Raw genomic sequence first — 16,958 nt, forward strand, 5'->3', positions numbered from 1 at the left:
AGGCCTATTAAATTTATGCTAAGACTTTGAAAAATGTATAAATTCATCATGCATAAATCTATCTCTTCTGTAATTTTTAATACTTAAATATTTTCTATAAATTTATTATAAATTGAGTAAATTAATTTCAATATTTGTATTTATAATTACTACCAAGTTTTTTGATCTAATTATATTATATTATATTATTGAATTTATATCTCTAATTTATAAAATAACTAATAAAAATAAATATAATTAATATAAAATTAATAGAAATAACAATATTGGAAATTAAGGCGGATAAATTCTAGGTACTAAATTAGCAAATTGCTCTAATCTTTCAAAGTTATAGCTTTGGTTAGGGTAAACAAATTATTTTTATTATTATTCAAACATTTTTTTATTTAAAATTGAATGAAGATTAACTAACTAACTAACTAACATTCCTCAGTATTTAAACTTTATATTTTATTATTCTGAATAATTAATTGATATATTTCTAATTTTAATAAGAATGAATGAATTTGATGATGAAGCTGCTTCTGATTTATGTTCTGCTTTAGCAAACTGCAAAAATTTGTTAACTTTGGACCTTTTTCTATTGTATAATTGATTTAAAATGTTTTATTTAATTTAAAAAAAAGCAGAATTCGTTTAAAATAAAGTCTATTAAAATTAATATTCATGAATTTATTATTTATTATTGAAACTTTGATATTAATTACTTCTTTATTTCATTTTCATTTTCAATATTCAAATTATTAAAAAATTAAAGTACCAGTAAAATTGGAATACAGAGTTCATATTCTTTTGGATTAGATTTAGCTAAGATATAAAACATCACAAGGTTGAGTCTTGATTTGCAGTAAAACTTTATTTTATATTTTGCATTTTTAAACTTTAAAATTTACTCATAAATCAACTATAAATAAATAGCTATATTTATTCATTTAGCTTAATTTATTTTAAAATAATTAGCATAATAATATTTTAATTTAAAAAAGTAACAACAGTTTAAGCGATGAATATATTCAAATTTTTGCACTTGGTTTAGCTAAAATGGTTAATCTTTCATATATCAAGCTTTTACTATGGTAAAAAGTTGCTTTTATATGTTAGTTGGAATATTATTTTTTCTTTTTTTTGCAATCTTCATAAACAAATTATTAATATTTATCCTTAATAAATGATAATATGTATTTAATAGGTAAAATAATATTGGTTCTTTAGGAATTTCAGATATAGGTTCTGCTTTAGAAAATTTAATAAATCTTTCTTAATTGTCTCTGATTATTAAGTATTACTTTTAATTTTTAATTTAAAAAATTTATAAATTTAAGATAATTTTTTTATTATAAATTAAAAAAATGAATACAAAATTATTTATTTTTTATTTAAATTTATTAACATTTTTATCTTTAAATTTAAAATAAATTTTATATTTTTATCAAAAAGCAAAAATCAAATTGGGTAATAGGGTATTTAAAACCTAGGTGCTTCTTTATCAAAATGCTCTAAACTATAATACTTAAATATTGATATAGGGTAAAAATATATTATTAGTTTAATTAATAAATTCATTTATTTTATTATTTTTAACTTCTATTTATATAAAAAAACTAAACATTTTTTATTTTAATTAAGTAATTAATATTTATTTATTTTTGTATTAAATGATATTTAAAAATTAAAATATAATAAAAGCAAAAATAGCATTGGTGGATTTGGTGCATGTAATTTTGCTTCTGCTTTATACAATTGCTTTAATTTAAATATGATATTGCTCTAATATTAGTAAAATAAAGTTTAATTTTTAATATAAAGTTAAATATTTTTTAGGATTTAAAAACAAGTTATTGTTTTTTTTTTCTAAGAACTCAAAAAAATTAAAAAAAATAAAAACTTTTAATATTTATTATTTTAATTAGGTTATAAGAAATATTTTAAATATTAAATAATTTATAGGTATAACGATTTTGATGAGGTTGATTAGAAATAAGTAAATACAGAAATAAAAAAAATAAAGAGACTAGTTAAAAAGTATATTGTTATCTATCATTGATGAATATCATCCATAATTGTTTTTTTCATATTGATAATTAATTTTAAACTAGATTTTATTAGTTAATAAATAATATTTTTTTGAGAAAGTATTAAATCTTTTGTGTTATTTATTTATATGTTCTGAATATGTTTATTTTGATATAAAGATTTTTTTTTTTAATTATTTTTTTTTTGCATTCTCCAAATCTCTAAAATCATTCAAAATTTTAGGTAAATTAAATTGCTTAAGATGAATTTAATATTTGATATCTGAAGATAAGGTTTGACGTAGACAAAAATTTATTAATTTGAAATTTGAATGTTTTTTAGTCTAAATTAATATTAGGGCTTTTATATATTTTGAAAAAATAAAAATTACTTTAAAACAAAAAAAAATATTTTTTTAAAAAATATTAATTTAATTACAAGAAATATTTAAAAAAATAATAATTGATTATATTTTAATAAATCTTTATTCGAAATGATTGATAATAACGACTAGTAAACTTATTTTTAATTTATTTTAAACAGTTAAAATGCATTCTTATCACAAGTATATAAATGTGGTTCTTTTCAATTAAACATTTATTTGTTTCATATATTTAAAAAAAACAATCAAGTGAGTGGTTTAAAAAAACTAAACAAAAAATAGAATGACAGACATATAAACTGAAAAACTGGAAATAATATTGCCTTTTTCTATTTGTTATTTAGATTTTTGTAATTGAATTCTGCTACTTTTATGTTTGTTTTCATTTACATCAATATTTAATTAAAGTTTCACTACTTATTTTGATGGAAAGACCTTAATTAGGTTTACTGTAAATAAATAATTCTGAAAAAGCTTAATCAATATATTAGAATTAATAATTTTGAATATAATTAATAATGGAGCCTAAATTTGAAGATACTTTTGAAAGAGGAGACTAAAAACAATCAACTCTTTTAATAAATAGCTTGATAGATGAACAAAGGGATTTATAATTAAATGAAATATAAGTAGATAGATCACGGCAGAGACATTTATTTGAGTAATAAAATTATTTGCTACATTAATCTCATCATGGGGATACAGAAATTTAAGAAAGCAGCATTTAGGATAGAACAAGCAGTACTATATTGGAACTAAAACCACAATCATCAGGTGAAGTAACATTATAAGTAAGCATAATTCATGACATTAAGTAGCCATCTAAAATAAATCGAGATATAAATGACGAAGTTAGATGTAATGTAGAACTTAATGATGAGAGAGAATTATAATATTATTAAAGCTAGAAAACTGAAAATCAGATTGCTATCATGGCAGGATGTGATTAAAATAGTTAATAGAAATATTTGTTTAATATAGATTCTAATGAGTAATAAAGTCTTTGTGATTTGAATAAATAAAGCGCTTTTGGTCCTTCATATTTAGGAAATCATAGAGAAAATTAAACTTAAATAGCCAATAGCATTATTTTACCATAAAATAGCATAAAACCAGTTTTAAATGATAAAATTTGGCTTTAAGAAGACATATTTTATGAAAAAAACTACAAGAAATTTGGCACGAAAGTTTCTGTTGCATTAAAAAGCTAATATATCGGGTAATAGCTGAATAATAGCACATATAAATATAAGTAGAACTTTGAAAAAGCAACTGATATTGTTAATAGACTTTTAAATTCTTCTATGAGTAGGGTTATGAAAATAAGATAGCATGTTTAAAATTTTGTCAATCTGTTAAAGCTAAGACATTTAAATCGAAGGATTGATGACTTAAAGGAGAATGAATTTAAAATTATAAACGACTAGAGTTATTATTATCAAAAAAATGACAAATAAGTTCACAACTACTCAACTTTATTGATATTTAACTGCTTATTAAGGCTAAAAAAAATGGTTCCAATATTCATGCCTACTAATGTACTGAGAGTACTTTGGGATATGATTTAAGTTATTTTCACTTATTCATTTCTTTACATATATTCCCTTCTTATATTCTTTGATCAAAACGATTTTCACTCTGATTTTGTTTTAAAATTTTATAGTTTTTCATTTATTATGTTTTTAGCTGATATCATAATCAATTTAAACACAGCCTTATTTAGCAAAGATAACATAATCATAAAACGCAAACAGATTTTTAAGTAATATTTTTTTTCAACAACGTTTATAACTGATTTTCTGAGCTTATTAACTCTAAGTTCTAAAGTTATCTATCAAAATTAATCATCTGTTTAAGATTAAAATGATAATTTATTCAAGTATGGATTCAACATGTTAATTTTTCTTAAAGTTAATGGAATTTCTCATAAAAAAGAGCGCTTTAACTATATCTTTACTTTATCAGAAAATTAAAAACATATTATAAAGCTTATTAATTAAATTGCAAGTGTAATGACAGCAGCCCATATTGGTAATTATTTAATTTTAAAAATTACTCACATTAAAAGCTACTCAAAATTTAAACATTCTTTTGTTAAAGCTGCAATAGGTTGGTATTTTTTAGGTATTCAAGAGAATTAAAATAATCATAGTAACTGGCTTGTAAAACTTGGCATCTAAGATCATGCTTATTATGAAAAGTATGTCTATTCTATTTACTGGTCTATCACAACAATGACTACAGGTTTTTTATTTTGTTAATATTTTTTTTATCTTATTATATATAATATTTTTTTACCTTTATTTAGTTGGATATGGAGATATTGCTGCAACAAATTACATAGAAGCTCTTTATATTTCTGTGGCAATGCTTTTCTTTAGTTGTGTATTCGCTTATTCAATTAACAATATTGGTTTTATTCTACAAGAAATAGAAAAAACATCAAAGCAGCTAAATGATGATATAACTATAATATAAAGGTATTTTATTTTATTTGTAAAACAACTATTTAATTTTTAATAATAATTTTAGATATTTAATAAGGAAAGATGTGAATATATAACTTAAAAGCAGAGTGAGGCATTATTTATCATTCTTAGCTCATGAGCAAGGGGATCGAGATAAAAAAGCAGAAGATTAAATATTATCTGTGCTTTCTAATAAGCTGAGAGAAGAAATTACTATAGAAATAAATTCTAAAATTCTCAATACTTATTTTTTGTTAGGCTCAAATTTTTCGCAGGCGACTTTGAGTAAAGTAATATTTATTATGGAAGAAGTTCTAGTAAATCCTAACGAGGTGATTGTAAGAGAAAAAGAGTATGATGATTAAGCTATTTACTTCATATAAAATGGGACTATCGAAATTTACTAACAACAAATTTATAATCAAAACAGAGTAAGTGTAATCAAAGTTTTAGGAGATGGCTAAATATTTGGTGAGCTATCATTTTTTTCTGGTCTCAAAAGGCAAGCATCAGCGAGAAGTGTGAATTTATCTACTATCTACAAAATAAGTAGAATTAAATTTATCGAAATATTAAAAGAAAATATTGAAGATTTTGAGAGATTCAAAATGATGTAAGATTAGATAATTTTTTAAAATGATTTATCAGTTATTTATACAGAGTGCTATAGCTGTAAAAACATTGGTCACATAGCTAATTAATGCCCTAAAACTCACAGAATCAAAGATCAATAGCTAACTGTCCTAAAACAAAATTATTCTATTTTTTAAGAAAGAGTTTAAATTGAGAGAAAGAACAAAAAATTAAAATTGCTTGATAAGTAAATTTAATTTAATTTAAAAATAAATAAATAAAATGTTAAAAAATAAATTAGGTACTAAATTAAAAAAAATAAAGAAATATTTAATTCTTTAAAATAGAATTTAAAATAATAGAATGATTAATGCTATTTGTTATTTGAAACAAATGAAAATTTTCTAACTTCTGAAAATTCAGAATCAAAGTTTCTCAATGACGACGAAGATGAAGATGAAGAAGACTAAAGTTTATTTGAATCAAAATTTTATTTTGATGAATAAAGCACTCACTCAAAAAATTTTTCAAAAGCTTTTTTAAGAAAAAAAACAGAGAAGCTATTAAAAAGTATAATAAAAGCAAATAATTTCTATCAGCAAACTAGCTATGGAAATGAATCTTTAGCTAATTTAGAAAATCAGTGCCACAGTAATAAATCTTTACACAATTAAGAAAGTACTGAATAAAAAAGAGCTGCTTCTAATACATAATGTGCCTATACTAAAACTTAATCTTTCGATGCAATAGAAAATATTAATAATAACAGCATCAAGTAAGAATCTTCTTTAAATACAATATCTACTAAAAACGCATAAATTAATGAACATAAAATGATATATAAAAGTGACTTAGATTATTTAAACTAAAACTTTGAAATTTATAATTAATAAAAAAACTAAGAAGAAGAAGAGGAAAGCTTAGCAAAATAAAAATCAATTTAGCCAACTGTTAGTTTTTTAAATGTGCCGTAAACTGATTCAGAATTTAAATAACTGAAATCAGGTTAGCATGCTAACAAACTTTATTAATAATAAACTGATGATCAAAATTAAATTTAAAAATAGGACAGCTAAATTTAACAACTGAACTTTGCTGATTCTTCAATTAAGCCATATAGTAAGTAGTCTAAATCTAGACAGACGTTATCATAAAAAAGTTTAAAATTATTAAATTAAAGCCAAAGAGAATTCCGATGCTCAGTAGACTAAATATTATTGCAAAACTTTATTGCCAATGGCTTAATTGGTGATTAAAAAAATTTATTATAAAAATATAATAATTCGAATAGATCTTCTTTTTTACAAGATATGTTTGAAAAATATTAAAATAAATCTGAAAAATCTATTAAGGACAACAAAGAAAAAATGCAAAGCCAAAAATCTATTTAGAGTTAAATTCTATTTTATAACTCAAATTCAAAAGATTAAAGATAAAGTTTACATCGCAATAAATAAGAAAGTTAGCAAAATTAATAAAAAAACCAAAATAACAACAATCCCACAACTGAAGTTGAATTCATAAAATAGCTTTCTAAAATGATCTAGAAAACAAATTTACCTTTACTTCTGTAGTTAACAAATAGTAGGAGTCAATTCAAAGCAGAATCTTCTCCTCTATTAAACAATATGGATTAATTTGATAAAATCTAGTCATTTAAAAAATATTTTCCTCATAATAACTTCCAAAAAGTGATATTAAAGCAAAAGAAAATTTAGCATGAACAAAAGAGATAAAAGAAAAACAAATTAGCAGGAAGGCATCGTCGTCAAAATATAGGATTGACTAACAATTTAAGGCTTTCAACTTTAATTGGAAGCCCTAACTTGATTAAGATTATCCCATAAGATTACGACATAAATCTATACAAACCAACTTATCTCTCATACGGAGTAAAAATGTAAAATGGTATTAAATTCCCTATTAATCTATAATCCTATTCTAACAAATGATTATTTATTTATTTATTTATTTATAAAACGTTAGTCTTATATTTAATTTAAGTTGGCTATTTATTAGCATTACTATTCTCCAAAAATTGTTTTTTGAATAAAATGTTTTTATTCATATTAAAAGTAAATATTTTTGATGGTATTAAACACTAGATTTAGAGAATATAAATAAATAATTTTATTCTGATAATTTATTTTTTTTGTGAGTAACTCTAATATTTAAGTTCACTAAAATAAATAAAAAGGAAAAATTAATTAAAACTATTTTATTTTAAAAGCAAAAATATATATTTATTTATTCTTCTTATAAAAAATTTGTTACATGATGTCAAGTTAAACCTGTATAAAAAAAGTTATTTTACTTTTTAAATCACTGGTTACTTTTGATAAATATTATTCTATAAATTATCTTTAATTAAGAATAAAAATTATTTAAGAAAAGAAATATTTTATGAGTTTTTTTTACATTATCAGATATATTATGAAAGCTTATTAATTTATTGTGTTTGATTGATTTTGGCTATTTATTAGTTTATGATAAAAGATAATAAAGGGCATTAATGTTTGATAAATTTTAATAGTTAAAGCTAATATAATGAATTTAATTTATAAATAATTGAAGGCATAAGATGTGCCTTGGGTAATAAATAGATACTCTTTACTTTTGATTAACAAAAAAAGTCATAAATTTAATAAATTACTTATCAAATAAAAAACCTTCAAAAAATAGATTAAACACAAAAGTAATTTTTAATTAGAAAGGCAAACAAAGATGTCCTAAAAAGATACGATTACTTATAAAAATAACTAAAAATATCGCAATAACTTTCTTATAAACCAAATGGTAGAAATATTTTTTATTTATTTATAAAATTTATGATTTTTTTTTTATTGAAAAGGATCACTAGCTATTTTAAAAGCTTCCATTTAAATAAAGCGACTCTGAAGTAGAATCTGGTAGCCTGTTTGAAGTAAGTAGAAGAGATTTATCTGCAAGATGTGATGAATAAACTTAATCAAATACTTTAAATTTAACTATATTATAAGCTCTAAATTAAGCATAGACATCTAGATTTCGCTAAGTATCTTTTTAACCATAGTAAAACAATAGTAATTTATAAAAACCCATACCTAAAGATAGCCAATTCATGCATTCTCTGAATTATTCAAGAAATATGAATTAAGATATATCAAATACAGCTATGAATCTCGAAAATGGATAATACGGAAAAAATTAGCCTGTAAGGTTGATGAAAGTTCTTAAGTTATTAGTCAACATATAGCATTTCTTTAGGATCCTTTCTATGAACTCTAGAATTTTTAATAAGCTTACATATAATTAGCATTATCTTATTGGAGATGTCGCTTCTATTTATTCTAAAAATGTTCAACTAAAAAATGGAAATAAAATGTTAATTATCTTAAACAATTTTTAATATTTTGCTTTCAAATTCATTTAGACTCTAAATATTTAAGTATTTGCTCCTTCTGATTTGTTGATTAAAGCTTGGCATAGCTTACAATCTTTCCTAATCATATATTCTACTTTCCTTCTAAATTTAGAACTTTTCTTTTAGATGGATATCTCAAACTACTAATTTTTATTTTAGGTATTATTTGTCATGTCTGTTCTTGATGTATTTGTTGAGCTAAACACAGGAGTGCTTAAGTAAGGAAATATTATATATGATAGGGGCTTTATATTGAAATCATATTTGAAAAAAGCGTTTTTACATGACTTTATTGGCAACATTCCTCTCTTTTTTTATATAACACAAGGAGAATTAAATAATACTATGAAATTAGTTAGCAACATTTTGTACACTTTTAAATGGAAAAAAATATCAAAAGTGCTTAAGCAATTCTCTTATTATATAAGCTATGAAAAAAACTATAAAAACATATTCGATTTATTAAAACTTCTCATATTTGTTATTGGGATTTGCCATTTCTTCTGCCTATTTTGGCATGGATTAGTCATGTTTGAAGTGAGTAATGGAGTAACAAATAACTGGCTGGCAAGTAAAAATCTCCTTGACGCTACAATTTAAGAGAGATATATTTATTCATTCTATTTTCTAGCTGTTACTATGGCAACAGTAGGTTATGGAGATGTCACTCCTTAAAATAAATATGAAGTTTTATTTTGTACAATTACAATTTTTGTTACTTGTGTTGTATATGCATTTAGCTTAAATACAATAGGTGGAATAATTGAGAATTTAGAAAAAAGAGACAAAACATATAAAGAAAATATGCAGATAATTCATAGCTTAATGAGAGAAGAAGAAGTATCTAGTCATCTTAAGATACAAATTTCAAACTATCTATAGTACCTTTACAAAGTAAGCAAAACTCATTAGGAAAACCTAATTTTTTATCTCATAATTTCATTTTTAACAATTTTCAAATGCAATTATAAAAATTTTAAACAAACCCAATAATCAAATTTATAATGATGCTTAACAAAATAGATATTTAAATTTTACAGATCATAAATTAAATAAGAAAATAGTAATCAAAATGCTTGAATTAATTTATGCTTTAAATTGCAAAAATAAAATTTCAAATTCATATCTAGATCTTTCTAAATTACAACTTTAAATAAATAATTAATTAATTGCGTTGAAATTAAAAAATTTTATTGATCAATTAGAGATTGTTTATTTATTTATTACATTTGTTTATTACTAATTTTAGGAATCAAATTAAATTTAGAAGAAGTAAGAAAAGCTCATTATAGAAAAACTTTCTACTAAATTAAGAAATGACCTTACTTTAGAAATTTAAGGGAAATATTTGAATTAAATTCCTTTATTCAAATCTATCAAAGAGAAAGATAAAATTGCGAGGATCATGGAAGAACAACTATATTCGCCTGCTGAAACTATATTCACTTAAGGAGACATAGATGACTGCTCACTTTACTATATAGTAAAGGGAAGCGTTTCTCTTATTTTTGAACCTGACTAAAATTCAAATAATGAAGCGAAATAAATTGAGTTAATGGAGAAAAAGTAATATTTTGGAGAAATTTCATTTATAACGGGGAGCAAAAGAATATTTACTGCTAAGGCTGCAGATTTTTGTAGAATTTATAAAATTAACAGAGAAAAGTTTTTATCAGTAATAAAAGAGCGTGATCAAGATTTTGAAAATTTTCAAATGATAAAAGAAGCCATAACTCTTAATAATAATTTCAAATTTTGTTCAATCTTTTGCTCAACATGTAAACAAGGAAACCATTTTTCTGCTGATTGCCCAAAAACTCATTTGACATTCACTAAATAAATTATCATTTCTAGATATAATAGCTATTCTCCACAAATACGGGTACCATTCGCTAGGAGAAAAATTAGGCTGAACTACTTCAAAAAAATTTAGTAATTATTTAAATATTATTTTTAAAAAATATTTTTATTATTAATTCTATTTGATTTTATAATTTAAAAAAAAATAAATTTAATTAAATATAAGATAACTCCATAAGTATGTTTATGAAATTAATAATCGTGAGTCTTTATTCGATATTCTAGATTCAATAGAAAATGGATGCAATAATTTTGATCAAAAAGAAGCTGAAATTCTATTTTAGCTATAATTATAAAATGATTATGAAAAAAAAACAACTTAATATCAAAATAATAACATTTATATTAATTAAAATTCTATTTAAAGTAAAAACTCAACAAATAATTTTGATTCTCAAAAAAAAATATAAGGCATTGAATAGCAACAAGATAAATCTAACGAGATAATTAAAAGACTAAGCATATTTGAGTAGTAGAACTTAAATAATTTGTAAAAAAATATTGAGCAAATAAGTTAAGCGAATAAAAAAGTAAAAAAATCGTTTCTAGTATAGTCTAATTAATAACTATAAATAGATTCATATTAAGATCGAAATTAACAAAAAAATTAAAGTTCTTATACTAACTCATTATAAATATCATCATCTTCATCATCTTCTGAAGAAGGAGATGGTGATAATAGTACAATTTATTCTCATCAAAAATAAAAGGCAAATAAAATGCAAAATATTTAAGTTAAGAAAAGCTTTTTAGTGCCAGATTAAATAGAAAATGAATAGAAATAAATAATTTAAGAATTAGTGAATTAGTAATAAACATTTTTAATCAAGGGCTCTTAAAGAGATTTAAGAAAAGAATCAAAAATTATTTATTTATAAAAATAAAAGATGAATAGTAATTTATCAAATGGTGAAGAATAAAGTGATTTAAATCAGTTAAATGAACAAAATTCTAATAATAACAATGAAAAAAATAAGAATAATGATAATAATCCTATTAATTTTGAAGCTCTTAGGGTCTAAAGAGGTAGAAGTTAAATTTTGCAATAAGAAAATATTTTAAATTTAAATAATTATAATCTAAACAATCCATTATTAGATATACCTAAGAAAAATAGTATTCAAATCAAAATAGATTCCTTAAAATAACTCTAATAACAATTTCCTCAAAAAAATTACATGAAAAAATAAATAAGCTTCTAGAATTCAAATAGCACAGGAAGTTAGACAACTTTTATTTCAAAATAAAATAATTTAGGGGAAAATCAAACTAACGAAAAAACCACCAAAACTAACGACGAAATAAATGAATTTGCAGATTAAGTTAGCTATTAAATGCTTTAAATTTTTGATAAAGCAAAAATATTTAAGTATTATTTGCCTCATTATAATTATCCAGAAATAATTAAAAAATTGGACTAACATTAACTTAAAAGACCTCATGCTTAAAGTATATCAAATAAAAAGAAAAGATGTTAAAATTAAATAAAATGAAAATTTCTATTTTTAAACTTAACTGACCTTAATCTTAAAAAATAAATATTTAAAATTATAAAAATTAATTCAAAAAATAAATAATATTTTTTTATGTTTTATTGAAAATTTGTATGTAAAATTTAAATTATTTCAAAAAGAAATTTTTAATTAATGTAATTAATTTCTCTTAAATTAAGGTCAAGTTTAATTAACTCCAAAATATTTATGAAAAATAAAGTTATTTTTGAGATTTTGGGTGTTAATGAATACATTTTAGAGATATTAAATGAGAAAATTAAAATATGATTTATTAAATTTTTAAATATTCCTTTTTAAAAAAATATCTTTTCAAAGCTAATAAATAAACTTTTTTTCCTAATTATTAAATAAATTAATAAATTTTAATATATTTTAATGGCCAGATTTAACTCAATTTTGGATAATTATTATTATATAGTTTCTTAGCATTAATTGATTAATTAGTATAAATTCTAAAAAATCAGTAAATTATTATTTAGAAATCATGAAATTTATTTTTAATTTAAAATCTTGCCTTTTTGGAAAACAATCTCATTTTATTTTAAAGTAGTTATTGTTTATTAAATTTCACTATAAGATTAGTAATTAAATAAAAAACAATAAAAAATTGATTACTTTAAGTAATAAATTAAAAAATAAAGCACAGAAATTTAGTTACAAATGTCATAAAATAAAACAGCAGCATCTTACTAAAATAATTTTAGCTATAGAGAAAATGTTATGCTGAATGAAGAGGTAAATATTTATAAATTTAAAATTAAAAGTCAATAATTATTATTCTAAAAGGATCACAAATTATTTTAAATGTTTCCATACAAATAAAGAGATTCTGAAGTTGAATATGGAAGCTATATCTAAACAAGTAGAAGAGATTTATCTATCAAAAACGAGGAAATTATTTAAGAATACATATAAGATAACACGATTTTAAATGCAATAAATGAAGCGTAAAAATAAAATTATGATAAGATGTCATAAACAAAGGATGATAAATGCTCTAATCTTGATTTTCAAAAGCCAAAAAATGGTAGTTAAATTTAGGACTTATAAAAATTATAAAATGAAAAAATAGATACTTTAAATGTTGCTAATAATATAGAAGAAGTAGAATATAAAAAAGCGTAGCCAAGTAAACTAATGAATACTCTTAAGCTTTTAGTAAATATATAACATTTCTTTAGAATACTTTCTATGAATTCAAGAATTTTTAATAAGCTTACCTACCATTAGCACTATTTAATAAGTGATATATCAAGCACTTACTCCAAAAATTCAAAGCTAAAAAAGGGTGGTAAATAATTCAGTCTCTTTAATAACTCTTTTTATTTTCTTATTGAAGTGATTCATAAATTAAACAAATGTGTATTTACACCTTAGAGTTATTTAATCAAAGCTTGGGATAGTCTACAATCATTGCTAATTATATTTTCCACTTTTCTATTAAATTTAGAGCTTTTCTTTGGTATGAATATATCTGATTTCTAGTTGTTATTTTAAGTATTACTTGTTGTATATTTTACTGATATTTTTGTAGGACTTAACACAGGAGTTCTTAAAAAAGGAAATATTATTATTGAAAGAAACTTTATTATAAAGTCATATATTAAGGATAAGCTATTATATAATTTATTAGGAAATATACCTCTCTTTTTTTATATTTCAAAAGTAGAAGTTTCTACTTCGATGAGAATATTAGTCAATATTTTTTATGCTTTTAAGTGGATAAAGGTTTCAGATGTATTAAAATAGATTGCATTTTATCTATGCTATGAAAAAGATCATAAAAATATCTTCGATCTTTTGAAGCTTCTAATTTTCGTGATAGGAATTTGTCATATTTTCTGTTTGTTTTGGCATGGGTTAGTTATGTTTGAAATTAATAGTGGGATAACAAATAATTGGTTGGAAAGTAAAAATCTACTTAATGCTTCAATCTAAGAAAGGTACATTTATTCTTTCTACTTTTTAGCTGTTACTATGGCAACTGTAGGATATGGAGACATCTCTCCTTAAAATTAATTTGAGGTTTTATTTACAACAATCACAATTTTTGTCACATGCATCGTTTATGCTTTTAGCTTAAATACAATTGGCGCAATCATAGAAAATATAGAAAAAAAGGACAAAAAATACAAAGAAAATTTGTAAATAATTCATGCATTAATGAGGGAAGAAGAAGTTTCAAGAAATCTTAAAATAAAAATATCTGACTATATTGAATATCTCTATAAAGTAAGTATTCACTTTTAAAATAAATTTATTTATTTTATTACTAAATATGGTTAAGACAAGTTATAAATAAAAAAATAAATCATCTCAAAAATTATATAAATAAATTTAATAATTGCGTTTTTTAATTTTTATCAGTAACTAACTTTTTATCAAAGATTAAATTCTTAATCTAATTTCTTTTTTATATTCTGTTCAATTCTTTTAATTGGAATAAATTGATTAATACTTTTTTTTTAAATGAATATTAGGAATCAAATGAGATGTAGAGGAAACAATAAAAACTGATAATTGAAAAACTCTCCACTAAATTAAGAAATGACCTTAATTTAGAAATTTAAGGAAAATACTTGAGTAACATTCCATTATTCAAATATATTAAAGAGAAAGATAAAGTAGCAAAGATAATGGAAGAGTAACTATATTCTCCTTCAGAAATTATATTCACTTAAGGAGACATAGACGATTGCTCTCTTTATTACATAGTTAAAGGAAGTGTTTCTATTGTTTTTGAGTGTGATTAAAATTCAAATAGGGAAGATACATAAATTGATCTTTTAGAAAATAGAAAATATTTTGGTGAAATTTCATTCATAACTGGAAATCCTAGAACATATACTGCTAAAGCAACTGACTTCTGCAAAATATTTAAAATTAATAGATAATAGTTTTTATCAGTAATAAAAGAGCATGATCAAGATTATGAAAATTTTTAAATGATCAAAGAAGCAATAACATTTAATAATAATTATTAATTTTGCTCAATCTTTTGTTCAACATGTAAATCAGGAAAGCATTTTTCTATGCACTGTCCCCGCACTCATTTAACATTTACTAAAAAAATTATTATTTCGAGATATAATAGTCACTCTCCATAAGAAAGAGCTCCATGCAAAAGGAAAAATAAGAAGAAAAATTATTTTAAAAATTAAATGTAACAAATAATATTTTTTGAATTTTAAATAAAATTTATCATTTTATTTTGAAACTAATTCAATTGATTTTTATTATTAACTTAAAGGTAGCTTTAATAAGCTGTATTATAAATTAATAATGTTGAGTCCTTATCTGAATTAATCGATCTAATAGAAAATGGATCCTATTATTAAGACCAAAATGAAAATGATGTTAATTATAAATAGGAAATTCAATTAGGATCAGAAAGAGGAATACGTTTAAGAAATAATACTCTATCTTCAAATTAAATTAATATAAAAAATGATAATTTTGGAAGTTAATTAGATACTATAAGAAAGCATTAAAATTCAATAGAAAACTAACTAGAAAAAACTATGGATTAGTTAAAAAGATAAAGTATAAGTCGCCAAAGTATAGTAAATTTATAAAATAATAATCAACAATTAAATTTCGATCAAAACAATTAGATATAAAAACAACCAAAAAAGTCATTCCTCTTTTCAGCTAGCCAAAACTAATAGTTGATTTAAGAGCCTTTAAAATTTTAATAATTAGACATAAATTAAAATACTTAAATTAGTAATTCTTAAATGTAAATATAATCTTAGTCTTCATTATCTTCTTAAAATGATGATAATAGTTCAATAGATTCTAGTAAAATCATTGAAAACAAAATAGAAAATAATTCTAAAGTTAATTAAAACATTGAAAATAAAATAGAAAATAATTCTAAAGCTAAAAAAAGTGTTTTAATCACTGGTTCTCTAGATGAAAAGCAAAACAAAAATTAAAATGTATTTGAGCAAAAAGATGAGAATTTGTTATAGAAAAGATTCTCTTAAATATCTTAGAGAAGGTATTCAAATTATATGAATACAAATAAAATAATCAATAACAACAGTTAAAAGCATATCATTTTAAATAGTGATGGAAATGATTAACCATTACAAAATATTAAACATATTGATAAGCAAAAAAGTATTAATTAATAATTAAATGAAAGAATCATGAGTTTAATGATTCGAGGAAATACAAAAGAATATAGTTAGTTAGATAATTTAAATGCAATTTAATACAATACTTCTAAAATAACAGAAGGATAAATTAATAAATTTAATAATCGCTAAATAAATGTTGAATCCTTAACTTTAAAGTAACTTTAATAGCTCTCTTCAGATTATAGCTTAATTTACATCTCTTAACTTTCTCCTAAAAATAGCTAAAATTAATTCAGTTAATAAAATATGTCAAAAACTATTAATGGTACTAATTCAATGAGCTCTGGTTAGTTTTCAAAATAAAACTTAATTGGAGTTATTTAAAAAAGTGACAAAAAATTTTATGAAATGATTGAATCTTCAGATTAAGTGAACTATATGATGCTATAAATTTTTGATAAAGCTAAGTTATATAAGTATTATTGGCCTCATTTTAACTACACTGAAGTTGTTAAAAAATGGGTTTTATATTAATCATAAATATAAAAAGACTATATATTTACATAAAAAAGAAAAAGATAAAAAACAAATAGAATGGTAATCTAATCTTAGCATAAATAATAAAAAATATGATTCATTCATCAGTAAATTAAATTAGTT

At 21.6% G+C, this 16,958-nt stretch overlaps 4 protein-coding genes across 4 annotated transcripts in view; all 4 read left to right on the forward strand. All coding sequences in view use genetic code 6, as the record gives it.

The window, feature by feature from the left end:
• Positions 1-2,044, forward strand: part of TTHERM_00163950 (hypothetical protein) — a gene marked incomplete at both ends in the record, with an annotated part of 2,793 nt that extends 749 nt beyond the window's left edge. Inside the window, 9 exons of the mRNA XM_001008649.3 lie at positions 1-69; positions 256-345; positions 496-585; positions 758-847; positions 987-1,076; positions 1,190-1,279; positions 1,438-1,527; positions 1,687-1,776; positions 1,948-2,044. The exon at positions 1-69 is cut by the window's left edge and continues 146 nt beyond it. Coding sequence (XP_001008649.3) covers positions 1-69; positions 256-345; positions 496-585; positions 758-847; positions 987-1,076; positions 1,190-1,279; positions 1,438-1,527; positions 1,687-1,776; positions 1,948-2,044 — 796 coding nt within the window. The remainder of the gene's footprint in view (positions 70-255; positions 346-495; positions 586-757; positions 848-986; positions 1,077-1,189; positions 1,280-1,437; positions 1,528-1,686; positions 1,777-1,947) is intronic.
• Positions 2,045-2,913: 869 nt separating this feature from the next.
• Positions 2,914-7,388, forward strand: TTHERM_00164950 (cation channel family protein; the record flags this gene model as incomplete). Its single annotated transcript, XM_001008650.2, has 7 exons — positions 2,914-3,963; positions 4,082-4,157; positions 4,361-4,426; positions 4,496-4,639; positions 4,704-4,875; positions 4,940-5,683; positions 5,738-7,388. The coding sequence occupies 7 exons, from the start codon at positions 2,914-2,916 to the stop codon at positions 7,386-7,388; spliced, it is 3,903 nt and encodes a 1,300-aa protein (XP_001008650.2).
• Positions 7,389-7,983: 595 nt separating this feature from the next.
• TTHERM_000164957 (cation channel family protein) lies at positions 7,984-12,192 on the forward strand (the record flags this gene model as incomplete). The annotated part of the gene is made up of 6 exons (XM_012795774.1): positions 7,984-8,028; positions 8,288-9,733; positions 10,089-10,771; positions 10,866-11,229; positions 11,410-11,499; positions 11,587-12,192. 6 exons carry the CDS (start codon positions 7,984-7,986, stop codon positions 12,190-12,192), a joined length of 3,234 nt encoding a protein of 1,077 aa, XP_012651228.1.
• A 681-nt stretch (positions 12,193-12,873) lies between these two features.
• On the forward strand, positions 12,874-16,931 carry TTHERM_000164958 (cation channel family protein; the record flags this gene model as incomplete). The annotated part of the gene is made up of 8 exons (XM_012795775.1): positions 12,874-12,948; positions 13,000-13,371; positions 13,429-13,504; positions 13,847-14,445; positions 14,694-15,376; positions 15,464-15,776; positions 15,828-16,216; positions 16,286-16,931. The coding sequence occupies 8 exons, from the start codon at positions 12,874-12,876 to the stop codon at positions 16,929-16,931; spliced, it is 3,153 nt and encodes a 1,050-aa protein (XP_012651229.1).
• Positions 16,932-16,958: the final 27 nt, after the last annotated feature.

Source organism: Tetrahymena thermophila (genome assembly GCF_000189635.1).
Source record: "Tetrahymena thermophila SB210 genomic scaffold scf_8254798, whole genome shotgun sequence".
Lineage (NCBI taxonomy): Eukaryota > Ciliophora > Oligohymenophorea > Hymenostomatida > Tetrahymenidae > Tetrahymena > Tetrahymena thermophila.